A 16,787-nucleotide genomic window follows, 5' to 3' on the forward strand; every position below is an offset into this window, starting at 1 on the left:
AAGTCAATAGTTTTTCCATCAATTAAAGAAAGTCATTAATCCATCCACTCAAAAAAATGTCACTAATCTATTCATAAGAATAACAATCAATTTATTCATAAAACATGCATGTAATTTTTAAAAAAGATTAATAATATTTATTTATTATGGTATTAATATAAGAATTTGATTCTCGGTTTGGTTCTGTTTTATACTGGGCATGAACTTAGAACAAAACCAAAGTAGTCGGTTCTCTACTTTGTTAACCCATAATCAAACCAAAGTTCATTATAAACCAAACCAAACCAATCCAAAGCATTCGGTTTGGTTCGGTTCTCGGTTTGAACCGGACCAAGTTGCACCCCTACTTAAAACATCCTCCTTGTACTTCATACCTATAATTAGGAGTGGCTATCTTAACACAACTAGAAAACAACATGAAATTAGTGGGTTTGGATCAAGTTTAATTGGGTTTGGGTCATAAAAGTGTCAACTTGTCTAACGCGATTATTAAATGGGTCGGATTTTGATTAAGGATGTCAACTTGCTTAACCCGTTTTGACACGTTTATTTTTTTTGTCATTAATATGTTGTTTTAAATCATAAAACATAAGAGGTATCTCAAATATTGACAATTATTTATGGATTTTCTAAATTACCCATTTTTGTGTTAAGTTTCATATAACTTTTTCATAATACATTTTTTTTCAACCAGACCGAACCATTGCTACCCCTACTTATAATTGCACTCAAAAGAGAAATAATAATATTATTGAACTCCTAATTCCCATTGCCACCCCTACCTATAATTGCACTCAAAAGAGAAATAATAAATGATTGAACTCCTATTTCTTTTGATCAACCAAATTACAATACTACCTTTTTTTACATCATGTTTGGGCCATAGCTTGTATGAACTAACGTTCAAAGTGTAATGCCAACTCTAGTTTGTGCGACCTAACGATGGGAGCTCAATGTAACTCCAATTTGTATGAATTAATGTTCAACTCTTGTACATTACAACTCTCATTTGTATCTTTTGTACGAATGAGTGTTAGAAATGTAATATAAATCTAATTTGTACAAACTAACGTTCGGTGGATAACACAACTCGACTTTGTACGAACTAACATTTGTGAGTGAATTACGATTTATTGAACTTATTCAGTTTACCACCAGCTCTATGAAATAAAATGAATTTGGATTTTAATCAATTCAAACCTTTTTCATCTTCATCTACCTATCGCACAAGAAAATCCTATTTTGAAATACAAGTTGGGCCTTCGACATTACTTTTGAAGGAGTCAACAATTTGTGATTTGCAAAATGCGAGTAGTCAGTTCCTGTGTCATGGATTCCTACATGTGAACGTGATCATAAAGTCGCACAATCATGGTAACCAACATCATCAATTCAATACAAGAGGCTAAGAGCTATAACGTTATCATGTTATACAACAACTGCATGGCCAAAATCAGCCATTCTGTGTTGGATAACATGCAGACACACCATATGGTCCAATTATATAAATTTAAGCAAAAGCGCATATCCCAGTAATACGTTGAAGAACCAAATAAACAAAAAAAGCTAAAGCCTTGTCAAAGCACACAGGTACATATTAGAGTCCATCCGTTCTTCCACACAAGATTACACTAATGTCTCCATCTGTCTGATACACTCATACCACGAAACCACAGATTAAAGTTTCCATTTATCTGCTGCTGCGCCTGGGTGACAAGTCTGCAGATCTAGATCGTGATCCTGATGGTGATCTTGATACCTGTCTTGGCGATCTCCAGTCTGATCGAGCTTCCTCAGCCTCGTATGTAGATTTCCTGCACAAAGAACATGTGACCAATGTAAAAGAAACACCCACATTGAGCTAGACTTGAATTTGTACAAGGGCAAGAACAAAACTATGTTTGGTTTCTAGCAAAAAAATATTTGAAGTATTTTTTGTTCAGAGAATATTTTCAAACAATTAAATTTAGTTCCCAGAATTTATTTTGGATAGAACCAAATACGCAAACGGGCGCCTTGAAGAATTTCTATATTTTCAACCAAAAAATACACTCTTAAGAGTACTACAACAAAGATGAAGCCAATTTGTTAATAGATCTGAGATGTACCATACTAATAGACTTGAATTTTCAAAAATCGTGGATCCTGCAATTCCTAACATTCACGAAATATATAAATTATTTTTTTCTTTCTTCAGTCACGAATGCTCAAAAACCATGCATTGCCTGCTAAGCAGCAGCAGCAGCTCCCAAGCATGCTTGAGTTGACATAATAAAGTGGTAAGATGCCCTCCACAGAAGGATCCATGAGCTCGTCATGATATAAATAGTTCAACTACTTGTCAAAGGAAATAAATAAAAAATTTAAACTCACTCAACATAGCCATCATCAACTTGATGACGATCAGCAGCATTGCCGTAGCCAGGAGAGTACGACCTTCGTCGCAATTGAGCACTGTCTTGCTCTTGTGGGAGATCCCTTGGGGATCTTGAGCGACCCGGATTCCTTCCCCTTGGTGAAACAGAGTAATCATCTTGCCGTCTTGGGGCAGGAGAATAGGATCTGACAAAATCCTCCAATATAAATCATCCCTTCGCCTTAACTGCATCTTACAGTGTTAATCACAGTTAAGAAAAGTGTTTCCAAAACTTACCTTGAGCGATAGCGGCTTCTGGAAGCTGACGGGTGACGAGGAGAGTGTGAACGTGAACGGGTTACCGAACGAGAGCGAGAACGTCCTGCAAACATATGGATATAGAGCATACCACAATTTATACCAAAAATAAAAAAATAAAAAAATAAAATAAAAAATAAAAAAAGAAAGAAAGGGGAGCGAGATAACAAGAGACCGTGGGCAGGTGATTCACAAAAGAAATTCTCAATATCCCTGACATAGTAATGAAAAACTGAGCAAACACATTCGCTTCTCCCAAATTTATCACCAAGTAATCCGTAGGGTAAGGTAAAATAAGAGGGTAAAAAGGAGTGATGGTGGCATTATTTCCAAAGAAAAACAGGTATCCCGCTATTTGATTGGGAACCAGGAGATCTACCACACGTCAACTAATTTTAAATGCTCCCTATGCCCCCCTCCAATGGATTGGAGAACTGGCAGCATTTTCAATGCCACAAGACCGAACACATCAAATACTAAGCAGGGAACATACCTAGACCCTAAGGCCACTCTCAAGAAGTTATCCCAGAAGTTACCTGGTGCATGTGCACATGTTCCGAGGATTGTTGGGTGCTCTAAGAGGCCCAGATACCTCAGTTTCGAAACAAAAAAACACATGCCAATGGAAACCAGGGGCAGATTTACAGTGGGGGCACTTGCCCCCACAAAATTTTCAAAGACTATTAGTGGTTGTAACCTATTGCAACAGATAACTTTTATCCACCGCTATTACTCCCATTATTCTTTTTATTCTTATTTGCCCCCACAAAGTTTTTCCACTCTTAAGTTGGCCCCACAAAAATTTTCCCACTCTTAAATTGCCCCCCACGTAGGCAAAATCCTGGCTCTGCCCCTAACTTGGTGTTGTGGCCATTGCCAATACAGTAGGTTGTAGTCACATCGATACCTTTTTCCTCATGCAGATAGAATCCTAGCCTTACCAAGTTAGTAAGATTTCAACTCTTACCAAGGGTCGTTGGGCTGACCTTGTGACATCCAAAAACATGATCTGATGCCTCGAGGTTGTAGAGGACAAAATTCTATTAACTTCAAGAAAAAATTTCAAATAAACATTATTTTTCACCATTGAATTTTAATTTTAAATTTGGAAGTTACCATGGAAGTTTGATAGCCGCCCATTTTCAAAATCTTGGATCAAGCTAAAAAAAAAAAAATTTGTTTTAAGAAAAAAATAAAATAAAAGATTGGATCTGAGTCTTTCCATGAAATCTAGAGGGCTGATGTTAGATTGCCAATATGGTAATCCATTTGAGCTCAAGGACCCTTGGTAAGAGTTAAAATCTTACTACATAAGTAACGAAAGTGTTTTTCATGAAGATAAGTAGAGCTAAAGCTAATTTATATAATCAACCATCTAGGGTTGCCCAGCGATCAACAACCTTTAATGGTTGATGAATATAAGCTGCGGACAAGATTCTTCAAAAAGAATATCAAACATTCAAAAGACAATGCAAACTTTTTCTATATTGACTTCTAACACTACCATTCACACAGATTCCAGAAGAAAAGCATTCAGAAATGTCGACAGTTTACCATAATGAGATGATCGTCGTCCCCCGTAACCTGAAGGCCCTCTGTCAAAAGTATGATTAACATCAATAAAGAAAGACTGTTAAATGAAGAACCTTGAACAAAATTATTGTCAGATTATAGCATTTTCTATAATAATTAAGAGGTGTGTGACTATGAATATACAACCCACCTTGGCCTGGCTCTGCTACGCATATCCTCGGGCCTTTTCCTGGTCTCTGCAGCAAGCACCACAGTTATTTCCCTCCCACCAAAAAGTTGCCTGTTCATGTGATACTGAGCCTCTGCCGCATCATAAGGATCCACAAACTGCACAAAAGCAAACCCTCGAGGTTCCCTGCATTGGAGACACGTAAAATTTCACAATAAGTCTGTACGTCTGGAAAAAACAGAACCCCTAATGAACAAGGAGTCCAACTTGAGAAAGATCCGACAAACAATATCAGCATACTAAGTCACCAAGACAACATCATCACTTAGTATACCTATTACCTACCACACCCCACTTATGTAAAACTCAGCTTAGATTGCTTCTGTGAATGAAGTTGATGCATAGTTCTAATGTAAAAACAGATAGCAGTCCAAGCTTAGTGGCTGACCTTTTCTTCTATAGTCAAGTATGTAGGGCAACAGGCAACTTCAAAAAAAATGCAAGACTTGAAAACTCTTCACATGCTTGTAAATACATGAAGCACTTCAAATCAACGTTGCTCCAAACTTAAACCTTCTCATGCAATCCCCAATTCAATTAGTCAACGTTCAACCTTCTTCCTCATCAAACTTCTATTGATGTGTGAATTATAAAATTTCTCTTCATACACGAACTTTCACCATTTGAACATTATTCTTAACACCCTTGGGGAGACCACAACGTTAAGCAATGCTAAATAGTAGGCCTTCATCATACGCGGGGCGTGGGCTTGTTTTAACTTCAAACCAACAGAACCCCCTGATAAAGCAGTTCAAAAAGTAACTCACCATAGAAAAATGTAAAAAAAGAAATTAAAAAAAAAAAGGATGAGGATTGGATGGCAAAAGCAGTATGACCAACCCTAGAACAACTTTTCTATCCTCTACTACACACCATGATGAAAAAACCCGAGGAAGAAAAATAGCTCTGAAACAGTTAAATGGAAATTTGGCCACATTAACATCCATAGTGCGATCAACTATCCCGATTTGAGCCACAGATAAAATATTCAAGACTACTTACAGAGTGTTCAGCACTTACTGAAATACATGTACCATCTTGAAAGTCTGTAATCCATTTAATTTTTTTTTTTTAAAAAGGATTCATATTACCCTTTAAAAATATGAGTGAGGCTGTGCAAGGCGAAGACAAGGATGAGCAACCATTAAACAATTAGTAATCATCACCATTCACACAGGAAAACCTCACCCTGAGTAATAGTCCTTTGGCAAATACACGTCTCTCACTGGTCCAAATCTTTCAAATGGAGCTCGAAGGTCTTCTGGCCTGCAGGCACCAAGAAAGGCTTTGTATGACTAATCCCATAGACAAATCAATAGGACATGGAGATGTGCACAAGAATGTAAGGACCATAAAATGGATCCTGAACATCATACATTTCAAAACAAAAACCTAGCTAAAGCAGTACAAAATAAAGTTACCTGCAATTCAGAGGAACATTACGAACCAAGAGGCTTCCATTATTCTGCTCCTTGCGTCCTCCATACCCGCCGTGTCCTCTTCTTGGAGGAGGGCTTCTTCCACGACCTCCATACCCTCTCCTTGGAGGACTATAGTACGGTGGACTGTACCTCCGCATGATATAGCTGCAGTAACACTTTCATGTCAATTTTCAAAAGATCACATCTAGAAGCAAAAATATAAAACTGAATTTATATGAGTGAAAAAAGATATTACCAAATTCTAATAAATAATTCAAAATGGAGCAACCAAGCTAAAAGGGTTGAAATGATGAATGCAAAGATCAGTCTGTCTGTTGACAGGTTTGGAAAATGTGGTAGGCATATCTTAAAAGTTTTAAAATCAGAAACCTACCACACAATACATCTGCGACATAGCTAAACACCATCCCAACTCAAAAAATATCCAAGTCAAAAGGTTAGCTTAATTGGACCATTGTAACCAATTGATCTACAATTCTTTCTTGTTAATTGCTAATTGCAAAAACATCCCTAGGTGACGCTTGCAAATGTTGAATCTCCACTCCCAAATATCAAGAATCCACTCTCTATGAAGAACCTTGTTTCATCTACGTTCCTTGTTAATTGCTAATCGCAAGGTGACTTCTTTGCCTGGAAGGACATCTACTGCTTCAAGCAATAATTTCAAGCCAACACTAATTTTACTTCTTTTAAAAAGAAAAGTAAATTTATTTCCAGTTACACTTATACATATGATTTAACATTATTTGTACAGCTTTAAAATATAATGTATCAATGTTCTTACATAATGAGGTGTGAAGTGAGGCGCTTGGTTGGGCAACGCCTCAAGGCCTAAGGCATAAGCCTCACATGCATGGACTTTTAAATAAATAATACAATATAAATAAAATTAATGTTGACAATAGAAAAATTATGGCAGCCACTACATATTTCAAAATTTCAAGTTTCAAATCCATATAACTGTATTCCAAGTTTTTTCTGAGTACAAGGTGGATTTATTAAATTAAAAAACAAATCGATGGTCAAGGAGACCATCGACAAATGAACAAAAACAGATAGATATCAGCCCTACTTAGATTCGATACCACGACTAAATCTCATTTCCAATCTTCGAAGAAAAGCCTCCTACATTCCTCAAACTGCTTTGACCAATAGAATACCAAACCCAAAATGCTAATTACAATCTCTTGGATCGGCTTTTCAATACCATCATAAACCCAAGAATTCTTCTCCTTCCAAATCCCACAACATACGGCAAAAGACAGCAAATGCCAAAGGTAGGGCTCTCCTTCTGAACAGCTAGTTCTGCCAACTCTCAAATCAAGAATAGGCCAAGAACAGAGGACTACTATAAAAGGAAATATGAACAGAAATGAGAACAGACCTCATGAGCTAAAGCACAATGGATTATAATATGATTAACCGATCACCATACATTTACACAAGGAACAATGATTGACATAAATCATGCCCTACTTCATTAGGTTTTCAATGGTAATGATTATGTTCGCAACCACTGACTAAATGAAAAAAAAAAAAAACTTTTGATGGGCTTTTTTGCTCCACAAGGAAACCACCGGGAATTTTGATCCAATTAGAGAATTGTAAAAAGATTCAATTGAAAATACACTGTTCCTTGGACAATAGTTGATCTTCATCCCAAGAAGAGATGATGACATGGGCCAATTGTTCCAAAAGACAAGCCACCTAAGAAATTTCCCAATCATTAAAAAGTTAAGGTAAAAGCCAAGATCTCAAGAGATCTCCTTCCAATTGCTTCATGAACCTGACAATAGGAAGATGTTTCACAGATGGTACGATGCACCACACCAGATATCTTCTCAAAATTGAACCCTACAGCCTCTTCTGATCTTAAACAACATTCTTTCCTAAAATCTAGCAAGATATTGCTAATTCCTTTCAAAATCCCACACCCAAAAGTAGTTGGATTGCCACAGTCCTATCCAAACAAACTCATCTCAAATTTACTATTAATGACTCTTCTCCACAAATTTTGATGCTCTACCCCAAACCTCCATAACCATTTCCAAGCAACGCTACCTTCATATCTTTGAACTTGCATATTCTCCAAATCCCTTTCCCTTTGGGCTTCCAAACAGATTTCCACTTAATGGGTGGATTTTACATTGTTCAAATATCAGACCACAGGAAATCACGAACCAAATTACTCAATCTCGACATCATGCTTTAACAACTGAGAAGAGAGAGAGAGAGAGAATTGGAGTACTAGCCAAAGTACTCCTGATCAGGGTCGATTTACACCTTGTTGAGAGATGCCCTTTCAACCACTTAGCCACCTATGTGGCATTCCAAGGGGTAGACCAATATAGGAAAAAAGGTAATGACTCCTCCTTACAACCCACAATTCCTATCAAGATGTCAAAATAGGAACTCCTCTTATCCCAAATAACTTGGTCTTTGAAAAATTGATGAGGATTCCATAAACAAACACAAAACAACAGATCAGACTTTAAAGAGCCTAAACTGCTCTATGGAGGTATCAAAAAATGCTTGACTATCAACCCAATCTTAAAGCCTATTAGAATCCCACACTCAACTTCTTTCCTCACAAACCTTCCATAGGCCTCCCACAATATTGACTAGGAGTGGTGAAAGGGGAGGTGGTCCTTGTTCAACGTCTCAAGATTTTGAAAAAGCTAGCTGGACAACCATTTATCAAGATAGAAAAGAATGTGGATTAAATACTTTTCATAACCTACTGACTCCATCTTAACTGAAAACCATCCTACCCATCATATATTGCAAGAAATCTTAAATTCTTAAATGACATGATCATAAGCATCCTCCGAATCAAGCTTACAAACCAAACCCTGACTTTTTTCCTCTAATGCTTAGGTTCATACATTCATTCGTAATCAAAGCCTCGTCCCAAATTTGTCTTCCTTTGATAAATGTGAGTTCCAAGATTTAATATTATTAATAAATATAATATTTTTATTTATAAATAAACAAGAAAGAAATATTTCTATTTGAATAATTGCAAGCTTTGCAATAAATAACTATTTCACATTTATTAAAAATATAACTGAATACTACAAAATTTTATTTATGAAGCAACAATTTTCTTTACATATATTGCTAGTTAATATTGAAATTTATTTTTAAATGTTCCAATTATGTTGCATGCCAACAACACTAAAGAGACACAAAAAGAGAAGAAATAAAATAACGAACAAAAAGAAGGGGAAAAAATAGAAAATACAATTAATATATATCTTCTAATATAAAAGGACTTAGACCCATAGCACAGAGACATACACCTCGGCACACACCTCAACCGGTTTTATGTTTCTTCCTTATGCTTCAGGGCGTAAACCTCACACCTTTCAAAACACCGATCATCATAAGATAACTACTAGTTTATATTGCTAGACTGTTAGAAACTATACTCTGTTTTATGGTTAAAGTCTACCATTTTCTCTAATTACCCAAATCACTTCTCCCTACCATGTGTTTTTTTTTTATAAGTATACTCCCTACCATTGTGTTCTTCTCTTTTTATCAAAATGTCAAGGTAAGGGCAAAGTCCAAAATTGCATCTTCGTGTTGATAATTTCAATGGGAGACCCAACAATGGGCTGCAGCTGCGTAGCGATCATTATCACTTAGGAACCTCGTAAAAACAAGAAAACTTAAAAATATAGGATATAAAAGTGATTTTGAACACTTCCCATCAATTTTAAAATTCCATAACCGAACAAAATAAAAGTTTATAAGTAATTCAAAAAACAAATAAATAATTTTTTTATTAAAAAAAAAAGGAGAGAGAGAGAGAGAGAGAAAAGATAAAAATGACATTATTTGGAGATTAAAGAGACTCATTTTCTTTTTCTTCTGTCATGATCAATATTGACCTAGAACAACACAATTCAGTTCTTTATAGGGCTTCTGACCAGAGGCAATATTCTTAGCTTTGGAACCAGAGGGATCTAACAAAGCATCAAATAAATTAATCAACTTTGAAACTCCCCAAGACAAAATCCTCTTTCAAGTTTCAATTCAAACAAGTAATATTCAAAGAAACTCTAAAAGCAAGGCATAGATCTATTCAATAAGCAAAAAAAAAAAAAACCTAAAACAGAGAAAAACCCTAAATCATTACTAAAGATCAGAAACTGCGACTAAAGACTTCGATTTGGAACGGCGTTCCCTGAAACAACATTGGGTAAAATTAGGGTTTCTGGTCGTTAGGGATTTCTGGAAATAAAACCAAATTAAATACTTTCAGACTCGCTAGATTACCTGTGAAAGTGAAGAAATTCGACAGAGATGGAGAGAATCGAAGCGCGAAGAAAACCTCAGATCGAACTTTTATTGTTTGAAGAAAGAGAAGCTTCCACTCTTCAGTTTCGAAAACCCTAGAAAAGCTCTCCAATATATCTTGGATTGTATTGGAGTAAGTCTGAGGTATTGATACAAAATATCTGTTCCGTGTCTTAGTTACTAATTATATTTCCACGTGTAAAATAATCAGCCTAAAAATCTAATAAATGATTTCTGTCCGTTCGATTCGAACAATACTTTTTACTGGGTAGGCCTATCTATTACAATTTTATTATTAAAACACCCTTACTTGATAACGTGAGCAAAATTATTTAATGAATAAAACTAGCATTGCTAACATAATAATAGTAAGATTTCAAATCTTATTAAGAGTCGTTGGCCCACATGGATTATTAAATTAGCAATCCAACGCCAGCTTCTTATAGATTTCATATAAAAACTTATATTCAATATAAAACATTTAAAAAACAAAAACTTTTTTTAGCTTGATCATTGGTCGATTGTGTTGAAATGAATGTCTATTGTATTTCCAAATTTAAAATTACAATTTTATAATAAAAATTAACTTCTTTTTTACTAAAATTCTTTTTCAAAGTTCTTAAAATTTTATCATTTGTAATGTTGTGTCATCAGATCATGAGTTTGGATGCCACAAATTGATGCAGTTAGAATCCATTCCAAAGTGTGTTAAGTAATAAATTAATACCATAAATTTGAATTTTATGATGTAGATTTGATTCCATGGATTGCTGGGTAACAAACTTGGTAAAATGAGGTTTGGTGGGTAACAAACTTCATAAAGTTAGGTTCAGGGATTTGTCAGAACTCCAAGGGAGCTTTTGCAATAAAAAAAAATGATCAGGTTTGCCCGATAAATCTCTCTACTTTTAATATGGGGCTCTATAAAAGCGGATGTAATTTGTGAATCATGATGGGAGAGTCAAGAAATTGGGTGATTTGGACATTAAATGCTGCTGCATATCCTGGTAAATATTTGAGATACTCCCATTGTTTTCAAATCCATCACTACCCCTTGACCTTGGTTTTCTCTAAGTGGTGTGGGGAAATGACTTAAATGCCCTTTATTACACCTAAAGTCAAATGTCCTTTGCTTTTTTTTTTCTTTTTCTCTCAAACTCAGTCCAAAGATTCTATCATCTTCAACTTTCAAGTCTCAATAATAATAAGATAGGGTTTTGGAGGGAGTAGAAGATGATACAGCTTTAGATTATAAATCAAGGATTTTCTATATAAGTAGTTGAAGCAATGTTTTAAAACTAGGGTCCAATCCAATTGCACCACATTGACCTAGCTTCACAAGTCTTCACAAATTGAGTTGATTGAAAAAAAACTCAATTTTCACAAAATCGGACGACTTGTCTAATTGAACTAGTTGGGCTCGGGATCTGACTGACCTAATTGAGTTAGTGAAAAATCCATCCATAGGAAACTTAATAAACTTTGAAGTTAAACTAATAATAATAATAATAGAGCAAAATACCTACATTTAGAAGAATGTACTTTTTAAATATTTAATATTCTTTAGCATTTTTTAAAATTTTCTTAGGATTTTTATATATTTATAATGTAATATTTCACTTTTGGCTCATATCGATTTGACTAGTCGAATGGACCAATTTGGGTCAACTCAACCAAGTCAACATCGACATGGATTTTAAAGCATTTGGTTAAAGCATTAATATTATTTTTGTGTTTATATCCTCTGTTTACAATCGATCTCCAAAGAAAGGGGTTTCAAACCCAAAAACACACAACTACATCAATGCACCTCCGATCATTTTCTCCGTTCAAATCTTATCTTCTTCTTCGAGGAAAGTTCATCTAAAATCCAAAAATTTGATAAAAACTTGTTTTTTTTTTCATAAATCTATATATAAAATCGATTCAAACTATGTGTATGACTTTCCATGAAATGGAAAAATGATTTCAATGGCCAATTCAAACTATATGTGTTTAGGTATGGGTTTTATAAAAAAATGATTTCCATGATTGATTTTCATGTGTATTTTGTGAAATTCTGTGATTTGGGTGTTTAGATATAGGTTTTACAGAGAATGAGATGTTATATATATATATATAGTCACGTTCGGAAGACAAACAAACGGACTCACATATTTACAAATCGTATAAGCTGTCCGATATACAACAGATCTATGGTTCAGATCGATTGTGAGTTTACAATCGTTTCTAAACAATTGAAAATTCTAAAATTACAAATAGCTCCTCGTAGAAACAAAACTCAGATCTCATCTTCTTCTCTCTCATCTCTACTAACGAAGACGATGACGACAAATTTCTCATCTTCCTCGATCTCTCTTTGCTTCTTTTCATGCTCATCATCTCTCAGGCGATCTGCTGGAAACGAATGTGTAGAGACCGTCGATCGATCTCTTCTCTCTGTTATTGAAAACGACGACGACATAATCTCTTCTTTCTTTTGGAAACACATCTAATAACTCGATTTCTTATCTCTTTCGGCTAAATCACTCATTTCGATCTCTTCTCTCTTATCTCTACAGCTCAATTTGGGCGACGGTGACTCGACATAATTTTTATCGTCTTCTTCATTCCGCTGCTGCTAAGAAAATTTTCAACCTCGTTCAAACCCTCCTCTATCGTTTTCTTCGTTTCTCTACTGGTAAGAAAATTCATCTCGACAAACCTCCTCTCTCATGCGATTTAATTTGTTTCTATTGTTATTGTTAATTTGATAAATTTTAAATGTTGATGTTTGAGTTCTATCTTCAATTTGGATGTGATTTTGAAAATAAAATTTGTTGACAGATATGTGGTTTTGAATGCTAAAGAGGCAGAGGATAGATATATAACTAGTTGAAAAAGGTTTCGAGAAATTCTCTTGCATCTATTTCGAATTAGACTATGTTATTAAATAATCAATTTTGAATTGTTTGTTAGACTCTTGAAAATAAATGTTTGTTTGAAAACCAACTGGTCGACGATTTGCTTCTTTGAAGTTTAATTGCACTATACACCACAACTTTTACTTGTTTAAGATGAGCAGTAATGTCAGATGAATGGAACTATTTTTTTGAATAATTTTACCAATGAGGAAATACAACATGCTTGGTTCAACGTGGGGTTGCTGTTTATTCCTTTGATGTTCTTTAAATGCTGTTAGTTCTTTTGATGATCTTTAAATGATGAGAAAATATAACAAAAAACTATGTTGCAGTTGTAGTTGTGTATATTGAACTAGTTTGCTTGTGTATTAATCCATTTGGGTACATTTTGGAGTGTCATCTCATCCTCATCCTCATCAAAGCCTTGTATAAAAAATTTGGGGTATGTTGAAGGAATCTTATTCCTCCATTCATTCAAGTCTAAATCATAGTTCTGTTAGTTGAATTTTGTTAATTTGAATATCATATCGTAGTTAATCTTTTAGCAACCATTGACACCCCTATGTGCACCATCTCTATTATGGCTGTGAAATTTTAGTTCCCTTTCCAAGATGGAGAATGGAGAATGGGGCATATATTTACTTTTCAAAAGAAAATATGGGGCATATGTTCAACAATGTTGTCTCTTGTTGGTTGCTATTCATTGGAGTTGTAACAATCAGGTAATACAATCCCTATATTATTTTTGTTTTGTTTTATTTTGTTTGTTTTTTGTTTTTTGTTATTAAATAAGTGAGATATAATGTTTTATTAGGGGAATAAAGTTATAAGCATCAAGGTTTAAAATCTTGTTTAAGTGTAATGTTTTGATCTGGAAAAAAATTAAAACAGTCCTGGTTTGAAACATTCTCAAAAGTTTACTGAATTTCTTCTACAACATAAATTGAGTTTCTTCTAGATAGCTGGATATGTAGGATGATTAAGAGTGATAACTCTATTAATTTTAGTTTCACATGATTGGATTTTGAGAAAACTCTATTATTTTTAAAAAGGCATTTATCTGATTGTTAATTTTGTTTGTTTATGATAACAATGTTATAAAAGAAGTTGAAAAATGTTATAGAACCAAGGACCATTTGATAAACCTTTCCACAAATCTAAAGTTTTCAAGTTGTATATTTTAGTTTTTAAATTTTTGAATGTGTTTATGAGTATTAATGCTGAAGAGTTATTAAAGTCTCGTGTCTAAACCTCTAAATTAATTGGAACCCAACCCTAGCTCTATGTAGGTTTATTTGTTGTGTACAATTTTTAATATATGTTCTTGTATGTACATATTGTTCATATCAACTTCCATAGTTTATTTCCTCAATTCTTAGTCATTTATTGATGATCTTGTTTGTGACATCTTGTTTGCCAGCAAGGTCAAGATTTTAACATTAAAATGGTTGCAAATTTGAATGGTTTGCAACATAAAAGGGGTTGGTACAACAACACTGGATTCTTCGGAGTTTTAGTCACTTGAAGATGGTATAGTCGTTCCTCTTGGCAAACCAAATGAGCAACAGAGTGCCAGGGTACTGCACTTTGTATTAGGGATCTAATGTTGTGTGGTATTATAGTTGCCAGTAACAATCTCTAAACTTTGAATGGCCTCTTATTCCAAAGGTCTGTTTGTGGTCTTTAACCAAAGCATGTGGGACAACCATTCATGCAACAACAAGGCCCAATCCAGTGGTACCTTCGAGATGTTATGTTCAATTGTAATAGTGTTTCATCCTTTTAGAGAGGGCCTTTACTATGTTGACACCTCTAAGTGAAGAACTTGGCCATGATGAAACACGTGGGTACAGGCAGGGCCAAAGTGATGGTGTTTTTGCAGGTTAATTCATGTCAATGGTGCCCTAGTGGGCTTGTTCTGATGATGAAGATGGCATTTCCAAAACATGACGATGGCTCCTTGTTTTTGTAGTGGCACTTCTCTCATGACATGGAGGATAAGTTGGGTCATTCTATTTCTCCATAATACATTTCTAAAAACACAATTTAGGTAGTTGTGGCTCGTCAAGAAGGGGTTAAATGTACAAGTAAAAAAGAAACGCTTAGTGGCTATTTTGTGTTATGTGTACTTTTCTTTAAATTACCTTTAAATTTAGTCTATGTGCCTTTTTTTATTTAACGTAATTTATTTATCAAATGTAATTTATTTTTTAAATTGCACTTGGATTTGGTCTGTGTACCTTTTTTAAAAAAGTTTTTCTCCTGGATTTCTTGAAATTGCTCTAAAATAAAGTTTAGATTCTGATATTTTGAAAGCTTGAGGTACAGTTTTAAGGGCAAAATTTTGTAAGCTTTCATTTTCTCATGCCCAGAAGAATTGGGGGGTTGTTGCATCATGTCTCCTCCTTTACAGGAAAAAAGATTGTTCAAGTTTGAACTTTTGTGTGTGGGGTCCACAAATGATTGACCAAACATTCATAAGCAAAGAAATTTACCAACTGTACACGTGATTGTGTACATAAGACTCCAAGTCTAACCCATTTTATGACTTGTAGAAATCAATCCAACTAATTGAAAAATGGTACCCGATATGGGAATGTTTTAGCCTTTTAGGCGTATCACACTGTATTCGCATACAAAAAATAAAGTTCATTTGAAGGCAAAGAAAACAAAGTTCACTCCTCCTATTAGAAATTTCGATGTCAGTTGTTTATGTAGTGCTTTCTAGAGTCTTAGATGCTTAATTTTGTTGCACTTTTTCTTGGGCTTTAATTTTGTTTATGTAGGACTTTTTATTGGATCTTTCTAGTGTTTAGAAATTCAGAAGCTGTTTACTCAATCAAAAAAATATTTTGCTGGTCTTAATGAATAAAATTCAACCTACATGAATTTTTTCATTTCTGTAGTACTTTTCTAACATTTAGATTCTTAAAACTTAGTCCTCAAAAATTATGTTAAACTTTGGGAAGGTTTTCATCATGTACAAAACAAGGTTTTCATCATGTACAAAGTCCAAATTATACCCACGAAGAACTATACAACAACTGATTAGTCCAATAGCTAAAAATAACACATGAACATCTGGGAAAGTATGAGCTATCACCCAATTATATAGACATCCATGTCACAAACATGTTAGACCCACTAATAACATTTAAAGACCATCAAAGGCACAGATAGCAGTCCCATGTTGATTTGCAGAAAAACTGCACCCATCTTGTTTTCAATGTTGATGGTGGTCCACAAGACTGGAAGTAATACCGCAATGGGTTGCGAACAATCGATAGTGTTGATAAACCCCACCCTCTACCATCACTACACTTCTTGCTTTGAATTCTTCCTAGTTTTTTCAAAATAGCAACTATGCCAACTCCAGCAAGACGATCCCCACGTTTTACAACAATGTCACACACCTCAGCCACCACTTCTATCATCATTGGAGTAGAATCTGCGATCTATGATTGAAGGAATATAAGTATTTTTTGGCAATCCATATCCATTAGGTAGTGAATTTTACACAATCTAGTACTATCATAACTGTGCATAATAGAACTATGATTATTTCCTGATCAACTTGAAATAATAATAATAATTTCAAAATTTGCTATAAAATCTCTATATCCCAAAATTTTCATTTAGTTTCTCACCAACCACTTCACGGTCCTCTAATGTATCTTGATGCATAACAGCCATATCAGGAG

At 34.6% G+C, this 16,787-nt stretch overlaps 1 protein-coding gene across 1 annotated transcript; it reads right to left on the reverse strand.

Moving 5' to 3' along the window:
• Positions 1–1,492: 1,492 nt before the first annotated feature.
• Positions 1,493–10,321, reverse strand: LOC147384588 (serine/arginine-rich SC35-like splicing factor SCL30). The gene is made up of 8 exons (XM_086425389.1): positions 10,163–10,321; positions 5,858–6,022; positions 5,625–5,702; positions 4,398–4,562; positions 4,229–4,269; positions 2,654–2,738; positions 2,374–2,562; positions 1,493–1,814 (listed from the first exon to the last, which is right to left on the reverse strand). The coding sequence occupies exons 2-8, from the start codon at positions 6,013–6,015 to the stop codon at positions 1,691–1,693; spliced, it is 840 nt and encodes a 279-aa protein (XP_086281515.1). The 5' UTR covers positions 6,016–6,022; positions 10,163–10,321; the 3' UTR covers positions 1,493–1,690.
• Positions 10,322–16,787: the final 6,466 nt, after the last annotated feature.

Source organism: Akebia trifoliata, chromosome 15 (genome assembly GCF_017979445.1).
Source record: "Akebia trifoliata isolate Shusen 1 chromosome 15, ASM1797944v1, whole genome shotgun sequence".
In the NCBI taxonomy this organism is placed as follows: domain Eukaryota; kingdom Viridiplantae; phylum Streptophyta; class Magnoliopsida; order Ranunculales; family Lardizabalaceae; genus Akebia; species Akebia trifoliata.